The 27,050-nt window shown below is 38.3% G+C and overlaps 3 protein-coding genes and 1 non-coding gene across 4 annotated transcripts; 1 reads left to right on the plus strand and 3 right to left on the minus strand.

The window, feature by feature from the left end:
• Positions 1-1,672: 1,672 nt before the first annotated feature.
• LOC135639733 (phosphatidylinositol 4-phosphate 5-kinase 1-like) lies at positions 1,673-6,383 on the minus strand. The gene is made up of 9 exons (XM_065153609.1): positions 6,321-6,383; positions 4,867-6,157; positions 4,603-4,770; positions 4,356-4,521; positions 4,019-4,129; positions 3,713-3,906; positions 3,486-3,616; positions 3,290-3,392; positions 1,673-2,434 (listed from the first exon to the last, which is right to left on the minus strand). Exons 2-9 carry the CDS (start codon positions 6,033-6,035, stop codon positions 2,131-2,133), a joined length of 2,346 nt encoding a protein of 781 aa, XP_065009681.1. The 5' UTR covers positions 6,036-6,157; positions 6,321-6,383; the 3' UTR covers positions 1,673-2,130.
• Positions 6,384-11,062: 4,679 nt separating this feature from the next.
• Positions 11,063-11,135, minus strand: TRNAA-UGC (transfer RNA alanine (anticodon UGC)). The gene has a single exon. It is a non-coding gene; the product is annotated as a tRNA-Ala (tRNA).
• Positions 11,136-12,305: 1,170 nt separating this feature from the next.
• LOC135639666 (uncharacterized) lies at positions 12,306-19,825 on the minus strand. The gene is made up of 10 exons (XM_065153520.1): positions 19,634-19,825; positions 15,781-18,810; positions 15,639-15,698; positions 15,472-15,552; positions 14,867-15,019; positions 14,539-14,702; positions 14,314-14,461; positions 14,026-14,148; positions 13,250-13,337; positions 12,306-12,670 (listed from the first exon to the last, which is right to left on the minus strand). Exons 2-10 carry the CDS (start codon positions 18,559-18,561, stop codon positions 12,495-12,497), a joined length of 3,774 nt encoding a protein of 1,257 aa, XP_065009592.1. The 5' UTR covers positions 18,562-18,810; positions 19,634-19,825; the 3' UTR covers positions 12,306-12,494.
• Positions 19,826-23,205: 3,380 nt separating this feature from the next.
• Positions 23,206-23,857, plus strand: LOC135641625 (large ribosomal subunit protein uL15x-like). The gene has a single exon (XM_065157141.1). It carries the CDS (start codon positions 23,270-23,272, stop codon positions 23,714-23,716), a length of 447 nt encoding a protein of 148 aa, XP_065013213.1. The 5' UTR covers positions 23,206-23,269; the 3' UTR covers positions 23,717-23,857.
• Positions 23,858-27,050: the final 3,193 nt, after the last annotated feature.

Below are 27,050 nucleotides of genomic sequence, written 5' to 3' on the forward strand. Positions count from 1 at the left end.
GAAGCCCCCAACAGCACATTTATTTGATCGCTCCATTTGCTCAAACACTGCAAGCAGGCAGGAGACCGGCCAGTCCATCAGCAGTACCAGAAGACAAGGACAGTGTTCTACCCTCTCCATCAGCACCGCTCTTTGGGTGGCATCACAAGCTCAGCAAGTTCACGTTTCGGTGACCATAAGATTGTGTCTAGGCTTGTGCAGTTGTCTGACATGAGTCAAACATCACGGAAGATTTCCAAGAGATTGTTCTTTTGGTGTGTGTGCGTTTGGTGGGAAAAAGTAGGGAAACCATTTGAGTTGCGTGATGAGATCATATGCAGGAGGGAAAAGAGTGTCCAGTGGTATTGCCTTTTGCATTTGTTTACTACTTCTTGGTTAAGTTGTTGTAATTAGTTTGAGGAATCTTGTCAGGAAACAAAGATGTAGAAAGTGAATGGGACATCTTAGTGTGATGGAATACACATATTTTATGGGTAGGTGAGATCTAGAAAGATACACTTCACAGCATGGATAGATTTGGTGACACACTTTCCTTTTGTTCCTGGCTTCCTTGATATCAATAATAATAATAATAATAATAATAATAATAATCTGTGAAGTATTATAATAGTAGACTTTGGCCAATTCATCAGCAGAAAAAAGCAGGAGGGGAAAAAAAAAGATGAAGTGCCTAAGGCTTAAGCCCTGACACAAACTTTGACCTCACAGAAGCATGAGAGAGAGAGAGAGTGAGAGAGAGAGAATGTGCCTCCCACTCTCTCTGCTTTCCCTTCAGCATCTCTTATAGTATAAAATTGCAAAGTTCTTATCTTAATGTGTGATGCAAAATTTTATTGTCTTTATTAAATATTAAAAAAAATAAAATATTTGTCAAAAAAATTGAAAACAAAAAGAGTATTTATTTATTTACATAAAATAATGAGATCTGCATGCATGACATTTATATTGGCACAAGTAGAAATTATTTTTAAAATCATTCTTGTAGAAAAATCTTACTTAATACCAAAAGTAGTTTGGAGTTGACTTTGTACTTGTTTTATTATTCTTTATCATATTCCATAAAATATTAAGAATTTTATGTTATATATGTATTTTATTCAATGATATAAGTTAAAGTTCTTTGTTCTTCTTCCTTTTCGAAATAAATCACATAACTTTCTGAATTCAAGTTGTCAAACTTTGAATAAATACCAGTGGATTCGAAAAATGAGTAGTGAAACTTATTATTGTTCTCACAATAATCTTGTTTCTCATCAAACAAATCACTGAATGCTCTCCAATTATCCTGTGTTCAATTATGTTAGAATTGGATGATGCCAACCAAAAGTTGAGACATCCATAGAACTCCATGATCAAACAAATCATCAGGTCATAGGATACTGAGAAAAGGATCAGCAACAAAGAAAGGTTGAGAATGAGTTTGAGATACACATACTACAGAACAGATGGGATCAACATGCAACACTTTTCACTTCTTTTGATGCCATTCTTCCCACTGCTCTTTTCTCAAACCCTCAATTTGACACACAAGTCCATCAAGTGTAGTGTATGCTTCCCTGCATCATCTGCAAAATATTAGTTTCCAACCATTTAAGTTCTGAAAAGGAAAGAACAATAACACACAAAAAGAAGCTGAATTCTCTGATAGAGAGGGAGGGAGGCCATAATCATATAAATATTAACTTTTACCATGCTATCATACATATATCATCATCATCATCAACAACAACATCCATCTGTACAGGCCTTATTCCATATCTCTAACAACAGCTTGCTTAAAAAAAAATCTTCTCTATTCAGGAAGCAAATGAATTCTACTCCCTCCCTATTTTAGGGAAAAAAAGAAAAGGGTGATACAAAAGGAATCCAACTCTCCCTTGCTCCAATAACCATATACAAATTGGCTGAGCTACAAAATTCAGCCTCGCCCACCACCTGTAGCAAACTTAAAATTGCCTCTATAATCACATAATTCTTCCCTTTTGTGGCATTTTGAAGCTCCTGTGTTCAGATTAACTAGAGCTGCACATATATGTACTACTTTGATTGCTGTTGAGCTGATGATGCATGTCATTCTGACGGCCAAACTCCCTGCCTCGTATCTGAAGGTCTATGAGCTGATAAGTTATGCTAATCATTTTCCACAAAGATTCTGTTTATGAAATCTTGGAACCTTCTAGAGTAGAGCTTCGGGTCCACGGCCGAGATGGAATTGGGATCGGCCTGCAATGATTTGTAGGCATGCTCCAACTTTTTTGTGATGTCATAGTCCTGAAGGATATCGATTATCCCAAAGTAGAGGAATACATCATGGAGCTTGCCGCTTTGTGTAGGTGGTGACAATGCTACACTGCTTACGAATGGCTCGGATTCACTTCTTGTGACATGCTCTGCCTTTGCTGGCATGTTTGCCCCCAGATGGATAAAGGGTCTCCTGATCATAACAAAGAGAACTTGATATTAGAAGATACTATTGAAACTTTTTAAGCATAACAGTCATATTAAGAACCAACTTTGAAATAGGAACAGCAATCATTATACAGATGACTATTAAGAGATTATGCTTTCTCTTTTTGCTACACATGGAGCAAACTTTTAGGTCCAGATGTGCAATATTCATTCAGTGCTAGCCAAGTACATGACATTGGAGCTACATCATGATGAGAACCAACTGCATCATACCACTTAAAACTGTGCAGGTCCTCTAGAAGAGGCTAAGAGTCCACAAGTTTTAAACTTATTCAATTACTCTGTCCATGGGAACAGAAGTATATCATTAGGTGACGACTAGTTGATAGAGAATCTTAAAAGTGACACAGAATCTTTAGTGGACTGAAATAACAACTTGTTTAAACCTAATGCAATGTATGAAAGCATAAAATAGATTAAATAAAACCAGCTTATTCTAGGCAGATACAGTTATTTAAATGGTTCCAAGTGCTATATCCTCAAAACAAGATTCACAAACAGCAATCCCCAATCTTTTGTGGTAACAGATAATGACCTGCAACTTACTCTACCACAAGTTCTTTAGGAAAAGGTAAGCCCGGTTTAAAAATGGCACTCACAATTAACATCAAAGTGCAGTAAGATAAGACATCTGAATGCTAGTTTTCTAGCATAGCAGGAACGAAGCTTAAATTAAAAGCACCCTTTTTAAATGAGGGAAAGGAAACACCACCATCATGGCATTATTATCATTGCTTCAAGGAGAATGTATTTTCAAAGAATCAACACTAAGCTTCCTCAATTAGAAAACAACCATCAAACTCAACACCAAAAAGAGTACCGTGTGTCCAGAATCCCATTCACATCTTGACAGGTTGACATTGAGTCTCGTAAGTCTGGCCAGGCATCTCCTTCTTGAAAAGCTTCCTTTTTGCCATATATTTCTGACCATGCATCAATAGTATGGTCAGATCACTGTCAACCATCCCATGAATTGTTTACGACTGTAACCAGGGTTCCAAAAATTATCGACTTACTTGGTGAACCAATAAATGGTGATATGCTTGTTTTAGATGCTGAGACATCGTCACAGAAATGAACCCCCACCAGAAGACTATAATCCATAATTCCTTCTGCTTCCAAGAACTCGCAGTCTCGCTTGATTTGTCTAAGGTATTAAGGTTCTATCAGACCAAATAACACAGAGAGGAGAGTAAAAATAACAAAAACAATCACATTTCTGCTATTAGAAATGTAAACTTACTCAAGAAGCTCTAAGTACCAAGATGTTTGGAGGCGAAATACAAAGTTGAGGTCAAGATCCTTAAGGGTTGTCGTCTCGTCAATCTCTTCCTCAGCCTTGTCAGTTGTCCGGCCATGGGATGAACCTTTCAAGTCAAATCTTCGATGTATATGATATTCCGAGCAGAACAAGTTACCCATAACAATGAAACGGACCTGACTTCCAACCAACATACATGCATCATAATTTGGAGAATAACTAATGCATGTAGCAATTGCTGTAAAACAGGAAGCAACACATGCAAGCTCATGCCTAATATCTGCGTACCTTTTGACCACCATTAGGTTTCACGCAATGCACACCATAGAATCTTGTGACTAACGAGTTTGCATACCGACATACATGGCGGTAATAACTGGATAACATCCTAATGAGAACCTGGACATGTATTGCAAATCAAATGAAGGAATGAATATCAAGGGCAATACATTGTTCCTAGGAAAAAGGAAGTGTGTACTTGAGTACTACCAACTGAGAAAAATCTATTTTTCTAGTCAAATTAATTCGGTAATTCAGAGAAGGTGAACCAGCACTAGGAGACCAGTACGATCAATAATCACGATAAATAATACCTAAAGGAGGAAAAAGGAGCTGCCTGTCTCACCTTCGCTTCAGATTTCTTTACTGTCTTAATCATAAAACGATCATCCTGGGTCAGGAAAAAGAAGCTTCCACTCTTCCCAGGAGAAGATAGCTCCCTCAGAGCATCATTTCCACAAATAGCCAACATATAATCTGCTGGATCCACTGAAAACAACTTCCTCAGGTGCCTGCGATCCAAGAGCCATGCCAACAATTTCATCACCCAAAAATGCAAACTCCTTTGAGTTAAGAATAACACAAATATATACCTAAAGACCATGGGGCAGTAATCCTTCCATCGGAATTCAACCGACAAGTGTGGCGGAGTAATCTTCGATCCCTCTGGAGGAAACCTCGTCCAATACTTCTCCATTGGATCAAAGTCTGATGGCCTCAGCTCCCTCAGCTGTGCTGAACCTGGTTTCCCAATTGAGTATCTGTTCCAAAAATCAAATTGACCAAGCAGCTCAACAACCACATTCGCAGGACAATGCTCGACAATAGATAAAACCGAAATTTTTTTAACCATCTACCTAATGCCTAGTTGAAGGTTTAACATCAAATCATAGTTCTTGTGTCCCTTCGATATTGTCTGACCCGGCTTCTTCACTTCATGAGTTGATAAGCAGCAGGGATTCTGTCGCTGCTGCACTGTGCCGATGAGGGTGGCACTGCTCTGGTCGAAGGTCGATCCATCCCTATAAAGCATTGCTGCCTCAAGGGTGTCGATGATGTCGCAAGTAATGTCCCCAGCCTCGCCATCCAACTCCCATATGCAGATCCTGGGGAAGCTCTTCTCTGCTGCCGAGCTCCCTCTCCCAGGTGCTCCACCGTCGATTGAAGAAAGCTTCCCAGACAACGGAACCAGTGGTGTCATCGGCACCCCCAACTCATCATCCAAATGAAAGAAGGAGCTTCTTTTCCCGGGGGTCTCCTTCCGGGCGGTTGTGGGGGCGGGATAGAAGGTCCCGTTGAGGGCCATGGGCTCGCCGTGGCTCCAGCTGCCGACGTAGCAGCTACCGTCAGGCCAGGTAAAGACGCCGCTGCCCTTGGGGACGCCGTTCTCCCACTGGCCGTCGTATCGGTTGCCGTTGGCCCAGATAAGGGCGCCGCGGCCATTGATGACGCCGCCTCGCCACTCACCGATGTACTGGTTGCCATTCCGCCAGATGTACCGTCCTTGGCCCTCCTGGAGGTTGCGCCTCCACATGCCCTCGTAGTAGTCTCCGTTGGCGTAGGCTTTGCTCCCCAACCCGTGCTTGCGGTCGGCGACCCACTGGCCGCGGTAGGTATTGCCGTCAGCCCCGATGAAGGTGCCGAAGCCCTCCATCCTACCGGACCGGAACTCACCCTCGAAGGTGGCGCCAGAAGGCCACGAGAACTTCCCCTTCCCAGCAGCCTTCCCCCGTCGCCACTCCCCCTCGTACATGCACCCATCCACCCAGAGGTACTTCCCCCGCCCGTGCGGCGCGCTCCCCACGAACTCCCCGGTGTATAGGTCCCCGTTCGGCAGGGCCTTCTCGACCACCGCGTCCCCCGCCTCCTCATCGTTGGCGGGGCAGACCGTGGGGGCCACCCTCCGCCCGCCTCCGCCCTGCGATCTGCCCCTCATCTGAACAGGGGGCTTCTCTCGATCCTCAGCCACCTCATCCCCGCCGTCTCCCTCCGCCGAGTCGCCGTCGTCGTCAGCGGGTCGCCGCATTCTACGCCCCCGCGCGCTCCCCTGCGATCGCAAGCCCTAATCTCCGGCGATAGCGAAGCGCATTCCTTGGCTGATAAATGCAGATCCAGCGCCTCTGTCCTCCCCGGACCTCCGATAACTCCCTAAAAAACACACCAAACGAAGCAAATCGATATCCAAATCGAAGCCGAGGACGAAAACCGGAAGAAATAGACGAAAAAGGCGGTTTCTTTAAGGGAAAGAGAGGATTAGGAAGCGAGAAGTGAGAGAAGCAGGAGGAGGCGTGAGCTGCCGCTGCTGCTTTACCCTTCGCTTGGGGAAACGTTGCAGCTGCGACGGGAGCAGAGAGAGAGAGAGTGAGAGAGAGAGAGAAAGTATCGGTGGTAATTATATATATATATATATCAGTATTAATTACACTACATTGACGATAATACCCCCATTAAATCTCTTAATTATCGGACATGTCCCTTTGTTCCAACTTCAACCCCAGGGGACAAAGCATACGCATCACGAACACTGTACCCAAACACCGTTCACATTACCGGGACAGGTGTCCGTGGTCCCAACAGGGGCCCCATAACGGTACTCGTTGGCCCTACCTAAACCCTGCTCTAACAGAGACAGCTGATCCTATAGTTATCCTCCGGGGATTAATTTGATTTTATGATAATTATTATTTTTAAGCTGTCAACTAATAATCGGATTAAATCCCACTTTTATCGCCTCCTATTTATAAAATAAACATAAAAAATTATTATATCCAATCAAAATTTGTTGAGATACTCAATAGGTGTTTTATATATCAAAGCATTCCTTGTACTAACTAAGAGGAAATGAAGGATTTGGTGATATTTATTGGTATTTAAATGTAGTGGATCTCTTTGTATGGGTACTTTGTACTCATTGGTACTTGAATTAGATTAATCTACATAATCACCATATACATGTTTGTTGATAGGGTTGAGTGAGCGCTAAAATCGATTGAAGTGGGCATAATCTGAAATGATTGTGAGGTTGGGAGACCAATTCATTGTGAATGGGATTTGGAGCTTGTATTTTGTTGTTGATGGAGGTTGCAATGTGATCACCATGGTCATGATGTTGGGTTTGACATCAACTCGAGAGGGAAAAGATGAAAGGGGAAGAAGGGGTTGCTGCCTAAAGGTCTTCATCTGAGATGATTTCACATGAATGCTTGTGTTGTGAGTAATTGGTGTGAAGGCAGTAAAGGCAAACCTTGTTCTTGTCATGACCCACAATAAATAATGACACCAAACCAGGTTGTAGATTTGGCAGGTCCACTTAAACTCTCATGAGCTTTTGGTTCATCAAACATGTTTGATATGATTAATATATTATTATCTTACTTTCTTCTTTTTCTTTTTTTTTTCGAATAATATATGGTGAAGATGTAATTTAATATCAAGATCTTACTATTGACAAATGACATCTTCATTGATTAGTTCGTCGTGATAAGTGAATATGATACATCACCAAAAAAATTATCGAAATTTTTGTTATAATAAATCTATATTTCATATGATATTAATTATAATTTTTAGACAATATGATTATAATAGAAGTAATGAGTTAAAAGTCAAAATATTTCAGCATTGCTATTATTTTGATTCAGAATGGCATATTTGTTAGTTGATTCTTGTTATTTTGCCACTATAATTTGTGATAATTAGAGGGGGGTGATAATGACTTTTAATGGGTTGTTGTAGTCTTCAATAGCCCTATTTATCTCTATCATAAGGAACCTTTAAATCTTAACTGTAGCAAATTAGAACATATTTGTTGGAAGATCATCATGTTAATATTCATAAAATTATATGGAACAAGTACATCTTTAAATCAATTATAAGATTGACCACATCAATTCTATATCACCAATTGAATTACTAAATGATAGGTTTAGTATTATTGAGGCAAACCACAATGTAGCATCAAAATTTTAGCCCATTTATTTTAGTTTGTGGGATAAAAATTGATGCATCAAAGGTTGATAGTTTATGTTGCTAAAGAAAGATGACTGAGGTGACCCAACACTCCCCCAAGTACAAATGGGCTGCAAGGAAGTGGCTTGATGAGTTGAAAGAAGAGTGATTTGGGAACTAGAAACTAATGGCAATAATGATAGTAATGGTTGCATCCTTGTTCAATTTTTATGTACTTCAATATTCCAATTTTTGAACCATGAAGAAGCATAAATCAAATACAAAGAAAGAAGAAAAGGAAGGGAGAGAGAGAGAGAGAGAGAGAGAGAGAGAGAAAAGGAAAGACACCCCAAAGATCAACAAGAATCCAAAGGGTCAAAGTTTTACCTAGGTTAATGGGAAAAGGTGAAACAAGGAATCACCTCTTTTAAGTGTTGGACTATTTGATTCAAAGATTTTGGAATCTATGACCCATCATTCAATGGTAAAGCTGAAGTGAACAATGAAGACTAACCACTGTTTGAACAATTCACAAGGGTTAGGCCTTATGATCAAAGTTTCTTTTTCTTTTTCTTTTTAAGAACAAAAGTACTTAGGATCAAAGTTTACCTTTCTACCATCTATCAAAGTTAACCTTCAGTAAAGGAACAACCTTGATTAGCAACACAATTCTTATATGATATTTGTGAACATGATTTGTTATCTGAATCCATTTAAGATATCCAAATCTTTTTTGATTCTCAATATAAAATATATTTTAACTGAAAAACTTGATCTACTGTGTTGTAATTCAGTGTTTGAATAACAAGTAGGGAACCTATATATATATATATATACACACAAGATTACAGAGCTAAATTTAATTAGCTTATACTCAAGACTAGAAATATATGTCAAGGATATTAGAATGACTCAAATAGATCAAGAAGATAGGAGTATGACAAAAGATAAAGATAGGAGTATGTGATGTTTCTTTCAAGAAGAATAGGAATTGGGTGCTTCATGGACTAATTATAGTAGTGCATATCTTCCTTGTATTGACAGAAGATAAATATGATGAAGCAAGGATTCAAACAGAAGCAAATTTAGTTTAGAAAAGATTTGTTCAAATTAGAATTGATGTATTAGATCTCACTTATCAAGAGTTTAGGGCTAAAAATATCATCTAATAAATTTTCACAACTAAAATATTGGCATGATGATAATATATTAGAGTCGTTTATCAAAGAGTTTGAAAAAAATAATTAATATGATTATCTCTTGAATTTATAGTAATTTTATTGCAAAAATCAATTTCTCCGAGAAGAGACTTATTTACACCAATAAATTAGTTTGTATTATCATTTCAAATAGTTATATTTATTGGTCATAACATCATTCGTCATAAAGAATTGTAAGATATTATATATAATTATCAAATGAGTTGAGATTCAAATATGCCTAATCATTTGTCTTTGGCTTAGAACAAAAAGGAATTATTTTCCATGTATCCTCCTACCATAAAATATAGATAGGAATAAAAGCCTATTTGTACCGTAGGAACAACATATTTCCTTTCTGCATACCCATCATTTACCTGATGATAATTCTTTGTAGATAAGGTGTAGTTGACAGCACTACCAAAAAAGTTCCAACCTCTCATCCCTACTGATGAACACAGGTGTTAGAAGTCACCCTTGGGAGCTGATGAGAGAGGTCTTATTCTGGTGATGGAGTTGCCTTTGTAAGTCCCTCCAAGCATATGGTAGCAGTTCCTCTTCAAGTGCAGGAATGCCTATGCAAGCACTGCATCAGTGACTCCCATAAACTTGAGTGTTGTGTCTCTCCACCAACCCATATGACTTTTGGTATGAGTTGATGGGGTAGCATGTTAGCCATTTGTGAAGTAGTGGAATCCCCTATTGGAATGTCCACTGAGCCCATCCATAATAACATGACACACTCTCCTATTTGTATTGCTGCAAGAAGAAGTTGAAGATAGATACAAAAATAAATATATATGAATTAGCAACATGTATTACAAGCATAAACATAGGAGTTCTTGCACATCCATCCTTGTCATATTTTGAAAACAGCATACTTGCCCTTATAAAATACTATGATCCTTCACCTAGTCATGATTAATACTAATAATAAAAATTTAAAGATATTTTGAAGAATTGAGACATGGAGAACAGTGATCTAATCCATTGTTCTTGTTCTAGTCTTCTGGGAAAAAAAACAAAACCAAAATTAGGCTAGAGAAGAGACTCAATATCCAATATTGTTTTATAATTTATCATATTCAGTTATATAGTTGGCCAAAATTTACATGATCATGGATGATATAATCTGCTTATTGGCACATAGAAGGAGACTTTTTCTTATTAAGTATTGTTTGCTTGTTATAAGGAAGATCATGTACTTAATTAAGTCTTCTGTAAATATTCAGTGGGAAAGTAAACCTCATAGAATTGATATAGGTTCCAATTAAATAATAATAATAAATTTTACATGAGAGTATAACATTCCAAATATGTTATCCAATCAATAATATTTTTCAAATTGATTTTGAGAAATAGAAACATCATAAAAACAAACTAGAATAGGTTGTTAGAAAATAATTTTCTGTTTAAAATATATACATCATAAAAAGCAATTAAAAACAGAAAGCAATTCATAGATAAGAAACTATTTTTCTAAAAAGAACATCATTAAGTGAAGCATTTATTTTAAAAGGAAGTTAAAAAACTAATTTTGATTTTGAGAATTGGACCGCCGCAAAAATTAATTAGAAAATAATTTTTTTGTCTAAAATAAATTACATCATAAAAAATAAAAAGAGCAAATATTTCGTAGAAAAAAGTAATTTAAGAAAATATTCTTTATTTATAAGAAAAAGAACATCACAAAAAATCAATTACAAGCAAAAAAACAATGAATATTAAAATAAAAATTCCTGAAACTAATTTTGATTTTTGAGATATAGAAATATCACAAAACAAACTAGAATAGGTTGTTAGAAAATAATATTTTTAGAAAAATAGATATCATCATATAAAAGAAATTAAAAACGGAAAAAATCATAGAAAAGCATTTATTTTAAAAGGAAGTTAAAATTTTAAATGGAGATGCGGGGTATCGAACCCCGTACCTCTCGCATGCAAAGCGAGCGCTCTACCGTTTGAGCTACATCCCCTTCTTGGTTTATCTCTAATATAAATATATTATATACTATTCATATGATTATACAAATAATTATGCACACTTGACTAGAAATCCATGATTCTGCTTCCCATATTACCACCACTGCAAGTTCAGGTCTTGCCACTTTTTGGTATGTCAATAAAAGAACATGAACTCCCTATGCTTGGATTTGGTCACTAAAATATTTCACCAATATAATATGTTCAGTCTGATTACTACATTTACTCTCTGATTCAAAAGGTTGTGATCAGCATGGACCATTGACTTTGGTTGCTTCTTATTCAATATATGTGCTGATCACCTCCTCCTTGTTTCAACATTTGAACCACCTTTTTCCTTACACCATGTTGTGTCATTGTGTTTTTTGATTTCTAATTATAGTCTACCTGTCATCGAAATTTTTTTTGTATTAATCTTTGTTTGGTTTAATTAACCTCTGGTATGATATGATATTTAGTGCTAGGATGATACAAACCATATTCTTGAAAGTTTTTTGGGATTTTTATGAAGTTTGGTAATCGAAAATTAGTGCATTGTACAATATCGGTCCGAACAATGACCGATAATACTAGCTGTAAATATAATTGTGAGCCTTGGGTTTATTATTTGACTTCACATGTTCAGATTTGAGACCAATCCATGATTGCAATTCAGATTTTCTGAATTGTTAGAGAGAGAGAGAGAGAGAGAGAGAGAGAGAGACAAAAATTTAATGGTTGCTTGCAATTGTTTTGCTTGCTAATAGGAGCCAGCTTCACTGTCCTATCTAATTGCTTCAGTGTCTTACCTTATTGTGATCCCACAATGTGCTTCCTTGTAATGACAGTCACATCCAAGTCTTGCGGGCATGGAATGGAGCAAAAGCACCTGCAACCAGCTCCAGAACATGCCACAATCAATAATAGAACTGCTGTGTTCAATCACTATAGATGCATTCTAACACAATTTGCAGATGGACACAAGAGTTGAAAAAAGGATCAATCTTGGTCAAGATGTGAAGATGGAGTTTTCTCTGTTTGAAGGTTACAAAAGCTCTCAAATACTGAGATTGAAAATGACTATGTCATCTTGTTGGTTCAGTGGATGTTTGTAGATGTACTAACAAGTTTTACTTCTTACGAACAGCCTAATAATTGTTTCTAGAACAAGAAAAACCAGTACATAAATGAGGAAGAACAATAGTGATACATACTTTTGTGTTTTTCACATTATGCAAACATACAGCTTCTCCACCAAGAAAAGAGAAGGTCTTATATTCAAGCCTAACAATGTCACCTGGGAGGTCGCAATTTAGTACCCCAACTAAATCAAGGGCAAATAAAATTGAAAGAGTTTGTAATTGTATCTACTGTCAACTGGATGCCCTAGTTTGACTGGCTTTATACATGGAGTATAGGCAGCTGGCGATTTGGGTGAACGTTGGTCGTTGCTCAGGATCGGCTGCCCAGCATAGTTCCATTAGATTTCTCCAGTCTTTGTTGCATGAAACTGGCACAGGAGGCCTCAATGTATTATGTAGAAGACCTCCTGCATTTACAGTATAAATGTTGAGTAAGGCATGTAAAATTCTTTACAAGGAAGACCAAGAGCTTGTCAGTTCATTTATGTGTAGAAACACTATTCAGGAATCTAATAGCTGATTGCTAATCTGACATGATTGATGTCTGGAAGTACAAATGAACTCTAGCTTTGAGCATGGATACCAAAGGAAGAACAAAAATTGAATAATGAATTACTCTGAATCTTTTTGTCTGTATCTCTCATGAACGCTTAGGACAATATTAGAACCCAATGTTATGTCTGGCTTAGAAGTTCATGATGCTCTTTGACAAATCATCTGCTAAAAGATGAAAATATCAAAGTCTTTAAAGTGTTCATTGGTCTGCTCTTTGACAAATCATCTGCTAAAAGATGAAAATATCAAAGTCTTTAAAGTGTTCATTGGTCTTACAATGACACCGTATCATTTTCAAATTGAAAATATCAGAGATAACAATCAAGGAGATCATTAAGAAAAGCTATTATTGCATATGTGAGTAACGCATCCGGCAAATGTTACGTTAGCAAACCGATGAAGCTGTTTCAGATTAAGTTTCATAAGCATACCTATAACCTCTCCATAGTGCATATCTGCGTAAGGCTCCTCACCAGTGAGAATCTCCCACATGACAATGCCGAAGGAATATACATCAATCTGTTTTCAATGTGAAACAGAAACAAATATTTGTCATACATTATAATTTTCACATATCAAAACAATTTTGCAGTGAACATATTTTAGGACAATCATTATGGTGATCTTGATATCCAATCGCAGGTGAGGCAGATCACAGAATGTATGCTTATGCTGTCATTTCGAAATGTTAAAAGGTCAACTAGCCTAAACTAGAAATGCAGGTCAGTGGAGTGGGATATGAAAGATGTAAATGTGATTTGAAAAAAGAAATGATCCCGGGTAATGCATAGACAATCAAAAGAAAGAAAAGGTAAAAAAAAAAAAAGGAATTTAATTTTGTGAAATTATGACTATATAATCACCATATATGTATATCAACATGCTTTTCTTGAGGCCTCCTGCCACTTGAATTACTAGATTGTTTCATAATACTGAGGGTGCTTTTTGTCAACTGTTAGATGCTTCTATTGTCATGGTTTTAAAGAGCATACAATTTTATCAGGTCTATCTTAGCAGTTAATATAACGAAACTAATAAAGCATGTTCCCTGAGAATTTTCCATGAAGCAAATGCGACTAGCTAATGCATACAATTTTAGCTTCCATAACTGACAAAAACTACCAAAATTGGTTTTCCTTAATGCAACACTATGTTGTAATCGAACTCACAATGGAGCTGTTCAAATTACAAAAACTGATCTAATTACCTTTTCAGACACCTTGTTGCCACTGGTATAGAGCAATTCTGGGGCCATCCATGGAAGTGTTCCCCTCACACCACCAGAAACCATGGTGTGTAGTTTCATTTTTGACAAGCCAAAATCACAGACCTGGATGAGACAAGTACCGAATCTTAATTCGACATGGGGTGGCATTATCAGATTCCAATCGATTACTTGGTATATATACATAGAAATATAAATGATTGATACATGGGATTAAGCAGATCTTGTAGGCCAAATGAAATATTCACACATCTGAATATTTTCAATTACCTTACAAATAGGTCTGGACTGGTCCTTGAGGTTTACAAGCAAGTTATCACATTTCAGATCAAAATGTACAATATTCTTTGAATGCAGATATTCCATACCAATAGCTGCATCCATTGCGATTAATAACCGCTTACGGAAATCAAGATACCTAAGAGATTCATTATAATATATTAGCAATATGCAAATGAAAATATTGAAAAAGTAGAGTGACAAAAAAGCATGTACTTGTCTTTGCGTCGTAAAACATGCTTGAGAGAGCCATGAGGCATAAATTCTGTCACAGTTGCCAATGTTCCTCCTGGTTCATACTTTACAATTCCATAAAAGGCTACAACATTTGGATGATGAAGCTTTGATAGGATACCCACTTCACGCCAAAAACCTAATATCTGGAAGACAAGCACTAAATTTATTTACCATAAAGGAAACTCTCTTAATAATGTCAGCTTCTCAATTCATTCATATAACTAGTGTTCACATGCACATGTTTAATACTCAACAGTCAACGAAAGGAAAAGAAGGCTCAAATGATTCATTTGGCCTCGAACATCACCATTTTGTCTGTTTGTGATGATTGACCAGTAAAGTAACTATTCTTTATCCGCTTAATGGCTACATCTGTGCCCCTCCATTTTCCATGGTACACAGTTCCATATGTGCCAGAACCCAGTTCTCGCAGCTCCTCAAGATCTTCATCCTTTATAATCTGCTATCATGACATCACAAGAAGTCAAGGATAGTAGTAAAGAAATGCATTAGAAATGTAAACTAGAACAACAGAATTGCTGGTCATGGAAAGTTCTAGAACACCTGAATTTGCAGACTGCCATGGGAAGTTAAGGGAAAAAAAGGTCTGAACAACCCAATACAAATGTAAAATAAAAACTGAAAAACAAAATCATTGTAGCATGGAAAATTATTGAAGAAAAATAAATCGACTAATTGTATACTGCATTGCTAGTTTTAAGAATCAGCTCTGGTATACTGTCTGGTGTTTGAACAAAAGCCTCGGTGTACACAGTAACATTAATCAACCATATCTTTTGTATAACTAAAAGTGGAAAACCCAATAATTATGATCAAATGCCAGATGGAAGGTGCTTCAGCTTGCAAAGTCCAAAAAATTAATGCTGGCTATACAGATATTCATCAACAAACCTGCACGTTTCTTAGATGTGGAACTTCCATAGAAACATCAGTTCCTGGCTCATTCACTTCCTTCTTATCAGATACACATTCCTGTATGCAACAAAAATTGGAAAAATTGTCTGCACAAAGAATATAATTGAGACATACAAACACCTTAACAACACAAAAAAAACTACCTCATACTCCAAGAGTGCTGTTCTTAAGTTTTCTCCAACATTTGCAAGGGAACTGTCTACCTGAAAGCCATGACCACCATAAATGATTAAACTGGGTATTGCACATTAATTCCATGGTGCTGGATGATTGTCATTGCATTACCTCATCAAAATCAATTTGAGGATTCTTCTGGCCAAACATGACTTCATCTTCTAAAGGAGCAAAATGAAGTTGACCAGAATGCGACCCTTCAATTTCAGTAAGAAAATGTTCCTCGTGAACTTGCTTTTGATTCATAAATGTGACATCTTTGCTTGAAAACTCATCATTGAACAAATTCAAAAGAGAATACTGACTTTCACCACTTGGCATATCCAAGCCGATTATGACATTATGCTTACTTGAGGTTGTTGAATTAGAAGGCTCCTCAGAAGTTTTAACCTTGGAAAAAGAATTGGAGACTAGATCAGGAAGAAATTGAGAATTAGTATAATTAAGAGGGTCATTGTGTTCCGTAGTAGGAAGAGAACTATTCCCTTGAGAAGCAATTCCTGCATCCCTGCCCAGATGAGTATCAGCATGTTTCCTTGCAGTGTCCAACTTTCTAACTGTGGTAGTTATCTCCTCCTTGCACAGCTTGCTAGAAAGAAGTGTTGGATTTTCCTTCTGTTTCAGGATGCTTCCTATGCTTGAAGATGGAGAATTTGGTTTTGTGGCTTCTGATCCTTCAACAAGAGGATCTTGGGAACAAATATCAGGCATAAATATCTTACCATCAAAACTGGAACTCTCTTGGCTTCCGCTCATATCAGATTCATTCCAGATCCTAGACTTCTTTAAAGTGTTTTTCTCATCAGCCACCGATGATGGAGTGTAGTCCCTCTCAGGCTTCTCAACCTTCCTGTGTAATTCAGAAGTCCTATTTCTTGCATTGACAGTCTGGCTGGACGCTAGGTGAGATGATGAAGGGACAACAGCTTCTTCATGATTACATGCACAGTGCTCTGTCAAGGGTTTACTGCCACTCATAGGTTCATGAGGACAATTGGAATTTTCTGGTGTCTGTGCTATGGATACGATGCCAACTTGATTCCTTTGGATAACTGAAACTGAAGTTTCACATCTTTCGATTTCTTTCACATCATTCCAAGTACTTGTAGGATTAGACCTCAGTGGATTTGCTGCAATGGATAAGATATCAGATTCAGAAGACAGGTCTTCTACGGGCACAGGAACTAAAAGTCCAACTAGTTGTTGCTTCTTATGGGAGAATTGATCAAGTTCTGATTTGTGAGAACCAATTTGATCATTAAAGTTTGATAACTTAATTAATAACTCTTCCTGATTTATTGGCATCTGATCCTTAAAAGATACTCTTGAGACCCTTGGATGTGAATCTTCAGAGACAAGGGCAGTTATCTTAGGCTTATAATCAGAACATTCAGTGGTAACTTCTCCAGCAGAAGTGTAAGGTTGGACATGTTCTTGAGGCATACTACTCTTGCCAGCACTAACACTAGTGTCAGGTGGTAGTGACACCTGAGTTTCTAAAATCTCCATCCAATGCCTTGAAGAAGTTTCAAAATCCGAGGCTGAAGTTCCACAGGGTGTTTCAAGTTGCAAATATGAAAGTGAAACACCATGCTGCTGCACTGGGGAAGAAAATCTATGTCCTGATTGATTTTCCTTTGCTGGATCTATTTGCTGGCTCAAGCCTTTTACTATGGGTTTTGCCTCCCTATTTTCTTCATTTTGGTCTTGACTTGAGATGCCAACAGAGAAATCTTCAGTTCCACTCCAGTGAGCATTAAGAAGTTTATTGAGTGGCTTTGCATAAGTTTCAATAGTGGATGCAGAAGTTGGAATCCCATTTCCATCACTCTGGTACGTGTCATGATGATGGATGGCAGAGTATGGACCTTCAGCATTATGCCTTTTGTTGTAGTCTTTAAATTCTGGGTGTTTTTTGAAGTCACCGGCTGACATACTTTGCAAACCTAGAAGACTTGAAGTGTCAACAGATGCCTCTAAACCATTGATAGCTGCAACATATTGAGCTTCAGAATCCCCCTCCATGGTGCCAAGAGTGAAATGCATGATATCACTGTCATCTGAGGAGAACAGAAACATCCTAGGCCTTTGTGATGCCTCACTGTCTTCTAAAACAGTGCACTCATCAATCATATGCTGCAAATCATCACTACAGTGCACAGAAATTAAGGCATCCAGATCTTCCCCAGGCAATTGACACTTGATAACAAAAGTTTGGTTGTACATTCTTCTTGCTCTTTGCATGAGCTCTTCCCAGGACATGGACTTGTTAATTCGGAGGATGTGTGTCGCACCTCCCACATATCTGAGTTTTCCATCACTCGGTCGAGGTAGGAATTTACCACCATAACTGCATAGGAATTTCACTCCTGTTGGTGAAGGATCTGATGAAGCATACCGAGGATGAAATCCTCGATAACTACTGTTACCAGCTGGGGCATGTGACAGTGTCCTTGTTAATGCAAGGTAACTTTTGTCGTTGGTCTCAACAAATCCTTTCTTCTCTATTTTTTTTGATGGTGCTTTATTTTCAGAGGCAAGACCTGGAATATCTGATTCACTTCCAGGTTCTGCATTAGAGATGGCCCGTCTTCTTCTCAAGTCCACATAGTTGGAGCTAGAGATTTGATGTCGAGAAGGATTTGGAATATAAGGCCTCTTTGGAATTGCCTTATCTCGCATGAATTCAATGGAGAACTCCTCACCAGTTTGAAATGAGTAATTCAAGGCATGCCTAGCACTATCCGATGCAACAAATTCTGCAGATCTAGAATTGGTGTGACTGGAGCTCAATGGAGATTGCTTAAGAGTTTGGTTTGCAGGGCCAAAGCCATCATTTCTAGTTTCTGCTAAATCATACTGGAGCTTTTGGGAGTTCCTCGAGCGTTCCATTAACTATCATCTCGAATTTACTTTTGTCACCATTTAAGGAAGGATAACCACCATGAGAAGGACCAGAAAACTTCACTCTATGCTACCAGTACACATCGAGATTGCATTGGACTAAATTGCTGACATCAAAGCTATCGTATCTGATATATGGATAATTTACCTTACATACAGAAGTTCTGGAAATCGGAAATAAGAAGCCATTTCCAACCCGAATAACACTTTCAATATTCTCTGGTAGATCAGAATATACTGCACGAACAGATTTATATTGTATTTTAAACATGATAAACAACTTCATAAACCGCATGATATGTAAAAAAAAAATCTTATTAGATAAAACTCGATATAGTTTATCAATTAAAGCATCAAGTTGAGTGACAATCTTTTAATTCACTAAAAATAAAGAGAAAAAAAAAGGAACAGAACAAACATCTTAGCACTTCTCGTGCGGTTATACTGACAAAGGTATATGTCATCTTTATTGCCTTGTAATTTGACCAACTTCCTCAAGACCTACTCTTTTGCTACTTATTTATGAACCCATCCCACAGCATCAGCCCCTCGTAACTCGAGGATTTTCTCAATCATATCATTTCCAGCAAACCAATTTGCTGGCTGTTTAGAAATCTTGAACAAATGAAGAACATTTACCAACGCCTTATCTTTCAAGCAATTTGGGCCAAATTCACAGGCACAATAATTCACACGGCTCCAATCTGTTCTTCCACATGCAAGAATCATTTTGCATCAACATGGATATCTTCCTACCATATGGAATTATCGATTACCCCTATTGCATCTTCCTGCTACCTGTGACTCTGCTATTTTGATTGTAGCTATCTCATTCATCATTGAAACCCCATTTTTCCTTTTCAATGAACTACAAAAGATCTTTTTTCTTTCTTTACTTTAAGAGGAAGCAAACATCGAAGCTAATTAAGTGGTCGATGCCACTCATAACCGGATGATTTCTCACCCAAATCGCTAAACCCAAAGAGGTATCATTAGCTGGAATTTCCATTACACAATAGAAACATACCAGAACAAGAAGAATTCAGTTCAGGTGGCATACCTTCGCTTCTGTAGCTGCAGGCACAGCCCACAGGATGTATCAGATGGAAGGCCAGAGAGGAGGAGGAATTGATATGAAGTGTGTGGGAGAGTGAAAGAGATGGGTTGAGTCTTGAGTATGAAACAGGTCAGCTTGAGGCAGGCCATTGGCTGTGCTTTGGCGCCTTCGATCAGGGACAGGGATGGGTGGGTCTCACTGCCATGACGAGCTTGATGCGATCACATCGCAATAGCCGAGCAATCAATAAGCTTTCGCCAACACAAAAATAATGCAAATGGAGTCGACGCCACCTGCCATGATCGATACGACGGCACTGAAATGAACAGCTCTCTGCACATTAGTCCCTCGCGGAGACTCTACTGGATTAGCGTTCTCATCCTTCAAACTCTTCGTATTTTCATAACACAGTGCATATTAGTCCCTGAGATATCTTCCACCAGATTAGCGTTTTCACCCTTTTAATTCTTTATATTTGCACAGCGCATATGGATTTGTTGCCAACTGCTTTGATCAATATAAAGATAATGCTGGATTAGCGTATTAATCCTTCAATTAATTATATTTTCACATTAGTCCTTAATTTAGTTGATAGTAAGTAATTAATCTAACAGGATATCCCATTCTTAAAACAATTTCTTTTTACAGTTAGTCAATAACATATCATCAATGACTTAAGATTAGAAGAATTAATATGAAAATGAAAACAATTAGAGCATTAAAATACAAAACATGAAGAGTTAAGGAGTTAATCTCCATAAAAACACTGTAAAGAAACTAATGCTTCTCTTTCTTCTTCACATGTTTTCCAATAGACAAATACTAAGCTGAGGAAAGGTTTCAGAAAAAAATTAAGGAAAGAAAGAGCCAATTGGGCCCCATTAAGTACTGTGTCAGCTCTCAAGTTTGATTAATCCAACTGGAGTTGGTGAATGTTCAACTAAAAAGAAAGATTGATGTGAAACATGTTGGATTGACTTCAATCTTGTCTTCACTGCTGAAACAACTGGAACAATTTCTACAAGCACCATGCATCCTCATGAGAAGACATTCTAGCCTGTATAACTTGATCCGTAAATATCAGCAAAGAGTTTATGGGCTTTTAATTTGACAAATTGTTTTTCCATAGATTTTGTTTGAATAAACTCAATAGTAAATCCAGAAGAACATGCCAAATATAAAGCCAAACCACAACAGGTTGATGATTGTGTTGGTTATGATGGTAGTGGAGGTAGGCAAAGCACCCAAAATATGAACAGATGAGCTAAAACATTAATTCTCTTTTTGAGAAATCATTTTGGTTCTTTCTTATGCAATGGCTGTATGATCCTAGTTGATGGTCATCATGTTTTGAAGAAGATCTGCTGCTTAACATGTCAAGGTCAATGAATGGAGATGATCTCAATGCATCAACCAGGGAGAATGAAACAATGTCAACCTCATGGTTGAACATTGAGATGTGATTGCTAGGATGTCTATATGGATCTCTGAACCTGTGCTTTTAACAGATGACTCAGGCCTTTTTATAGACTCAAAAGATCAAACAAGCAATAATTTAAAGCCAAACCTCACTAAAAATTTCAAGAACAAGAATGGTCAAGGAGTTAAAGGAGCAAGGGCTTAAGATGGCATCCATCAGTATCATCTAGTTTGTCTCTGTTCCATGAAATCTTCAATCTGAGGTCAGATCCCAGCTTTGAATCATTCATCCCAGCTTCAGTAAGCAACCTCAGTATCAAGTATGAGATCATGTTCATGTGGCATTTGGTCAGGGAAGACTTATGAGTTTGAAGGGAGAAGGGAGAAGAGACCATCTGTTGATGACATACCAACCACTCTACAATATTTTCTTCACAAGTTTCTTGGCAATGACAAAAGATTTGAAATGTACACAAGAAATGGAGGAGAATTTAGTTCCAAGTTCTGGCCACCAAAGTGGGCAAGTAGCTTCTATAGATTTGTGGTTGATGTGACACATAGAACCATTTGCAGTTTCTTAAAGTCATTACATATTCTCCCACTAATGCTTAAATAAATCTTTGGCCTATTTACAATATGTCATTTAGCAATTTAACTTTGATGTTCACATATCAGAATAAGTTATAGCAGAAGAAAAATGAGTGAAATCAAAGCAGTTCTAATTGGCTTATAAGGGAACTAAATCTTTGATGATTAGAAAAGTGTGGAAGTGGAGTAATTCTATACGCATACATCTCATGAAAAGCTTTCAGCTTCAAGATTAGGTTTTGCTTTTGACATGGGATGTGCTCATTGTTCTTATCACCTGCACTGTGCAGACATCTTTCTCCTGATATTAATTGAGTGTGATGGATTGTGTCCAAGAGAAAATGGAGGAGTCATCTTCCTGCACAAGTAGGGAGCAGGTGAATAGTTATCTGCAGCCTATCTTCTTCCTGGTTTGCACTGTAGATCCATGCCAAAAGGTCATCATCATCAGGAGAAATAAAGGCCACACAGGATCAGCAGAGAAAAATCTCAAGAACAAAGGAGGGCCAGATGAATGCATGGCTGCAATGACTTGGTCTGTGCCACCAGAGTCCATGCTTTCACATCATCATCATGCTTCAGCTACTGCTGCTTGTTGATTCCCTCAAGTCTGGGAAACAATGTGAGCACAATTGGTGACATAAGAGAACACACCAGAAAGTACCAGATAGGGAGAACTGCTCAAGTCTGGACACCATGCATCATTTGGGACATAATATTGGATGCTTGGAGCTGCAGGCCATCAGATTAGGCTGACCTCTCGGCAGACAATCGAATCAAACTGATATAGACATCACCGACAATTGCATCATCTATAGTAATTCTCAATATTTAGTATGTAGTCTTAGGATCACTTAACACATGATGACTACTCTAAAGATCAGTTATATAGCGGTAAGATTATGTATATTAATCTCTTCCGATCCTCAAATTGAGATAGTCTTATATAGGAATAGATTGGCTAAATATGAATAATAGCCATCTACAATATACTAATGGTCATCATTATCGAGGTTAATTATCACCATTCATTCATTTAATCTTATATTAAAGTAAATTAAGATTAAGATTGATTTCTAAAGAGTGGTATTACCAATTTACTTAATTGACGGTCAAATTCATCGAAATTAATCGGCTAATTATTCCATGTGATTGAACCTAGTCCATTAATTGTTCATATATATAACTGTTTAAGATCAGTGATTGTTCTTCAAAATGAGTTGTTTGAAATGTGACGATTTAGAAGTAGATAATTATAGGTCCATGATAATTTCAAATATTGATATTTTTCTACATAATCCTCTAATTAATATCCATTCAGAAAACTCAGATTAATTACTATCAATTACAAGTAATATTAATAAATGTAAATAAAATATACGAATATAAAAGTATTTAAAATAACATCAATTCTTAGTTTGTAAAGAATAATTTTTAGTATATGCCTCGATGGATTTGAAGATTAGGCCCAATAAATAGCCCAGCCCACAAACGAATCTCATCGTCCAATCCCAATCACACGGCCGAGATCTCTTCTCTCATTTCTATATGTTCGGGGCTACGGCTCATCTCCTATCTTCTCCCCGCAGAAGCCCTAGCCGTGGAGGACTAGAGAAGCCGCCGTCCACCGCCATGACGACCCGCTTCAAGAAGAACCGGAAGAAGAGGGGGCACGTGAGCGCCGGACACGGACGCATCGGGAAGCACCGGAAGCACCCCGGTGGCCGCGGCAACGCCGGAGGCATGCACCACCACCGCATCCTGTTCGACAAGTACCACCCTGGTTACTTCGGAAAGGTCGGTATGCGCTACTTCCACCGCCTACGCAACAAGTTCCACTGCCCCGCCCTCAACGTCGACCGCCTCTGGTCCCTCGTCCCCGACGCCGTCAAGGACGCTGCCGCTAAGGACGCCGCCGCCGCCCCCCTCATCGACGTAACCCAGTTCGGATACTTCAAGGTCCTCGGCAAGGGGATGCTGCCCCCGGGCCGCTCCGTCGTCGTGAAGGCCAAGCTCATCTCCAAGATCGCAGAGAAGAAGATAAAGGCCGCAGGCGGCGCCGTCGTGCTCACCGCTTGATCCTGTCGGTTAGTTCCGTAGCCTAAGAGGTGATCTGGACATCAAATTCTCCTGCGTTGTTCGGATTTTGATCTAACGACTCGTCTTGATTACCGTGGTTGCAAACTCTTAGTAAAGTTCAATCATTTCTTGTTCTTTCTATGCCATTGCCCTCTTGTCGACAACTGCCAAGAATCGCAAGCTGTGGGTATGTTGCAAGTTGCCATCTTTTGTTGTTGCTCTGTCACCATTGTAGCACATTGGCGGTGGTGCACCGACTTCGAGGTGAAATTGATTACAAGGGAAATCCACAAAGAAGCTTTGGCTCAAAAAAGGGGAAATTGAAGTTGGGCAGAAAAAAAAATGAAAGCATCGTATAATAATATGAGCTTTGCGGAAGAGGAAAGAGAGAGCAACTTGTTATGGTTGCTTAGTTGTTTCAGTGCCTAATCTGTTTTCATCCTTTCTTTTCCTCGTTGGATTCTGAAGTTTGTTTTCCTTTTGAGTGAGTCAAACATCTTGTAGACAACAGAACTATGAATGATGTCGGGGAAGAGATTATGTTGTCGATGCAAAGAAGCTCATAGTTTGCTGATGTGGTCCGAGATTGTCTCACATAGATTAAGTTTATGGCTGTTTTGGGAAGATGGTGATGTCTGGGTCGAGCTGTTTATGTATAGTTTACATGCAAGTGAGATGTGTTATTTGACCTTGGATGAAGGAGTGTGTCATGAGATGAAGTCTCAAGTCTATCAACACTTAGATCTTTACGGTGGTCTTCGAGACATATTGGATGTCGAACTTTTTAAACTCTATTAAGCATCTTCGTTCAAAATATTACTGATATAGTAGATGGGTCTTTGGATTTTTCATCATCCTGTATCAATACTGAGCTAATACTCGGGACTATGATAATGAGATAGAGATTCAGAACTTCTCTTGAGGTAGAGAAGGTGAGCTACGATAGCTTGGTGAGATGAACCTTTAACTTTTTGAATGATCTTAGCATTCCTTAGTTTATAAGAAACTCGGATCGGGAAGTGTTGCTAGTCGACCTGCTAACTGTTGAACCTCTCTTATCGACTCAGGTGGATGAATCTCTAATAGACTCTTATTTTCTCGGGGTTAATGTCTATTTCTCTTTGATGCACAGTGAATTTGAGCAACTTTATCGAGTCAACTTCAAAGGCGCACCTAATCGAATTGAGACACATAATCTTTTTAGGATTTGAAACATCTCGGCCAAGTCCGCTAGATGCTAGTAGATTGTTTTGCCCTTCACTATTATGTCGCCCACTTAAAGCTCAACATTTCTCCTTGATGTTTAAGCATCTTGTTCATTATCCTTTGATTGGTTGTCCTAGCATTTTTTTTTATCTTGAAAGGCATGATAACAAGATGTGTCTTGGTGATGAGGAAAATATATCTTGGATCCTCTAGCACTAACCTGATATCTTGACAAAATATTCATAAAGGTGAGGAGCTCGTAACCCAAGTTGGCATCAACTAACTGATCAATCTGAGGGAGGAGGAGGTAGTTGTCGATATAATCAACACATCATTTAATTTTTATTATATTTTTTAACAAATATAATATTGGTGAGCCATTAGAGATATTACACTTCAAAAATAGATCTAGCTCCTACTATCTTGTCTATCTCATTACTAATTACTTGGTGATCGGGAGCAAACTTACGAGATCCTTGCTTTACTAGTCATATCTTGGGAGAAATCTTCAGGTGATGTTGTGTTACGCTTGGGTTGATCCTTGGCATATCTTTTGCGACCATGCAAACACTTTGGCATTCTCTCAAAGAAAATTGATAAGTTGTACTTGTCTCTCCTCAAGAAGTGTCATCCCGAACTTGAGAGCTCGATCTAGTTAGATTGTATTAAGAGGCACCTCGATGAACGGTTTCACTGGCTGATGATGTAGGGTGGATTTGTCCATGTCTTAGGGGTCCACAAGTAGTGTTTTGGGTTGGACTTTTTTTGGTAGAGAGATTATTGTTAGATAGCACTGGTGCAACTCCTTTGGATTGCTTCTTTAACTCTCCGACGTTGGGCCTTATCAGGAACTTCATTATTATATGATGTCAATATCATCGCTCTAATTATGTTTAGTGTGGGTTGACTTATGATCGCATTGTACATCAAAAGAATATCCATCATCATGAATTTGGTCAATATTATTTTAGAGCAACGTTTATCTTTAAATATGACATGTAGGTTCACAATCCCTAGAGGTGAGATGGAGTCGTCGATGAACCATGTCAATGAAGAAGTCATTGGGGTAAGATGATATTTATCTCTAAATATCATTAGAGCTATCATTAGAGCTGTCTATGTTGATCATTATCCTTTCCACTCGAGTATTGATCGTTATCATAAAACTACTAAGGTGTCATTATTATTTGGGTTAAGATATTATGCCTCTCTCTCTCTTTAGAGGTTACCTCTGGGTCGCCATCCATCATCGGGTGCTCTTCAATGGTGACTCAGGCATAAGCTTTGCAGCCCGAGGAGCTATCCCCTCCCAGGTGGATCCATCGACTATGACATCAATTTATCTCCCTACTAGCTCTTAGGGTTGGGGTGAGGGCTTCCGGTGATTTCAAATGAATCGCTCGAGATGTCCTTAACATATGAGCTCTTTAACCTATTTATTCAAGTTGTGACTATCTTCGGTGTTGTGACCATAATCTCGATGGAACTGATAGCACTTGGACCTGTCTTCTTTTGTCAATATGATCTTTATTTAGTGATGATCCCTTAAGTGCCCCTCCTTTTTTATTTGAATTTTTTTTAATTCTAATCATAATTAAGGTGGCCAACTTACACCTTGAGCTACGTAGCTTTGGTTAGTCATTTCTTCTTCGTTAGGGTAACCCCAGGTTTAAGGTTGACTACGATCGCTCCTAATTCAACCTATTGCAAGACTCTTTATGCTTACCCAAGACCGTTGCCTCCGAAGCAATGTATTTATTGGCTCTTTAAAATGTCTCAGGTACAATCGTTGGTAGTCTCTATCAGCGATTAAAAGAGATAGGAGAGCTTGAGCCCCATCATCAATGTTTATGTGATGAGCGATGGATGAGCATCTGCTACTCCTCGGATCTCGTTTGTGAATCGAGCAATGAGGTCTACGAGTGTCTCTCCTCCTCTTGCCTTAGTCCAAAGAGTCTTATCATCGAGCATTGAGGGCATACATTTTCGAGGAAGTGTTGCTCAAACTCTCTCACTAGCTAGGTGAAAGAGCATAGGGAAAGTAGCTTCAAACGAACATACAATTGTAGTGTTGGACCTTTTAATGTGGTTAGAAAAGTATGACATATTATTGTATCCAAAGTGCTAT

This window comes from Musa acuminata, chromosome BXJ3-6 (genome assembly GCF_036884655.1).
Source record: "Musa acuminata AAA Group cultivar baxijiao chromosome BXJ3-6, Cavendish_Baxijiao_AAA, whole genome shotgun sequence".
Lineage (NCBI taxonomy): Eukaryota > Viridiplantae > Streptophyta > Magnoliopsida > Zingiberales > Musaceae > Musa > Musa acuminata.

Excerpts from the sequence above, each read along its gene's own strand:
- LOC135639733 (XM_065153609.1), bottom strand. The coding sequence starts at position 6,035 with ATGCGGCGACCCGCTGACGACGACGGCGACTCGGCGGAGGGAGACGGC. Across the intron at positions 4,522-4,602 it reads TACTGCCCCATGGTCTTTAG|GCACCTGAGGAAGTTGTTTT; the intron begins GTATATATTTGT and ends CTTGGATCGCAG. Across the intron at positions 3,617-3,712 it reads TGGTACTTAGAGCTTCTTGA|ACAAATCAAGCGAGACTGCG; the intron begins GTAAGTTTACAT and ends TTAATACCTTAG.
- LOC135639666 (XM_065153520.1), bottom strand. The coding sequence starts at position 18,561 with ATGGAACGCTCGAGGAACTCCCAAAAGCTCCAGTATGATTTAGCAGAA. Across the intron at positions 15,699-15,780 it reads CTCAAATTGATTTTGATGAG|GTAGACAGTTCCCTTGCAAA; the intron begins GTAATGCAATGA and ends CATGGCTTTCAG. Across the intron at positions 14,703-14,866 it reads CATCACAAACAGACAAAATG|ATATTAGGTTTTTGGCGTGA; the intron begins GTGATGTTCGAG and ends CTTGTCTTCCAG.
- LOC135641625 (XM_065157141.1), top strand. The coding sequence starts at position 23,270 with ATGACGACCCGCTTCAAGAAGAACCGGAAGAAGAGGGGGCACGTGAGC.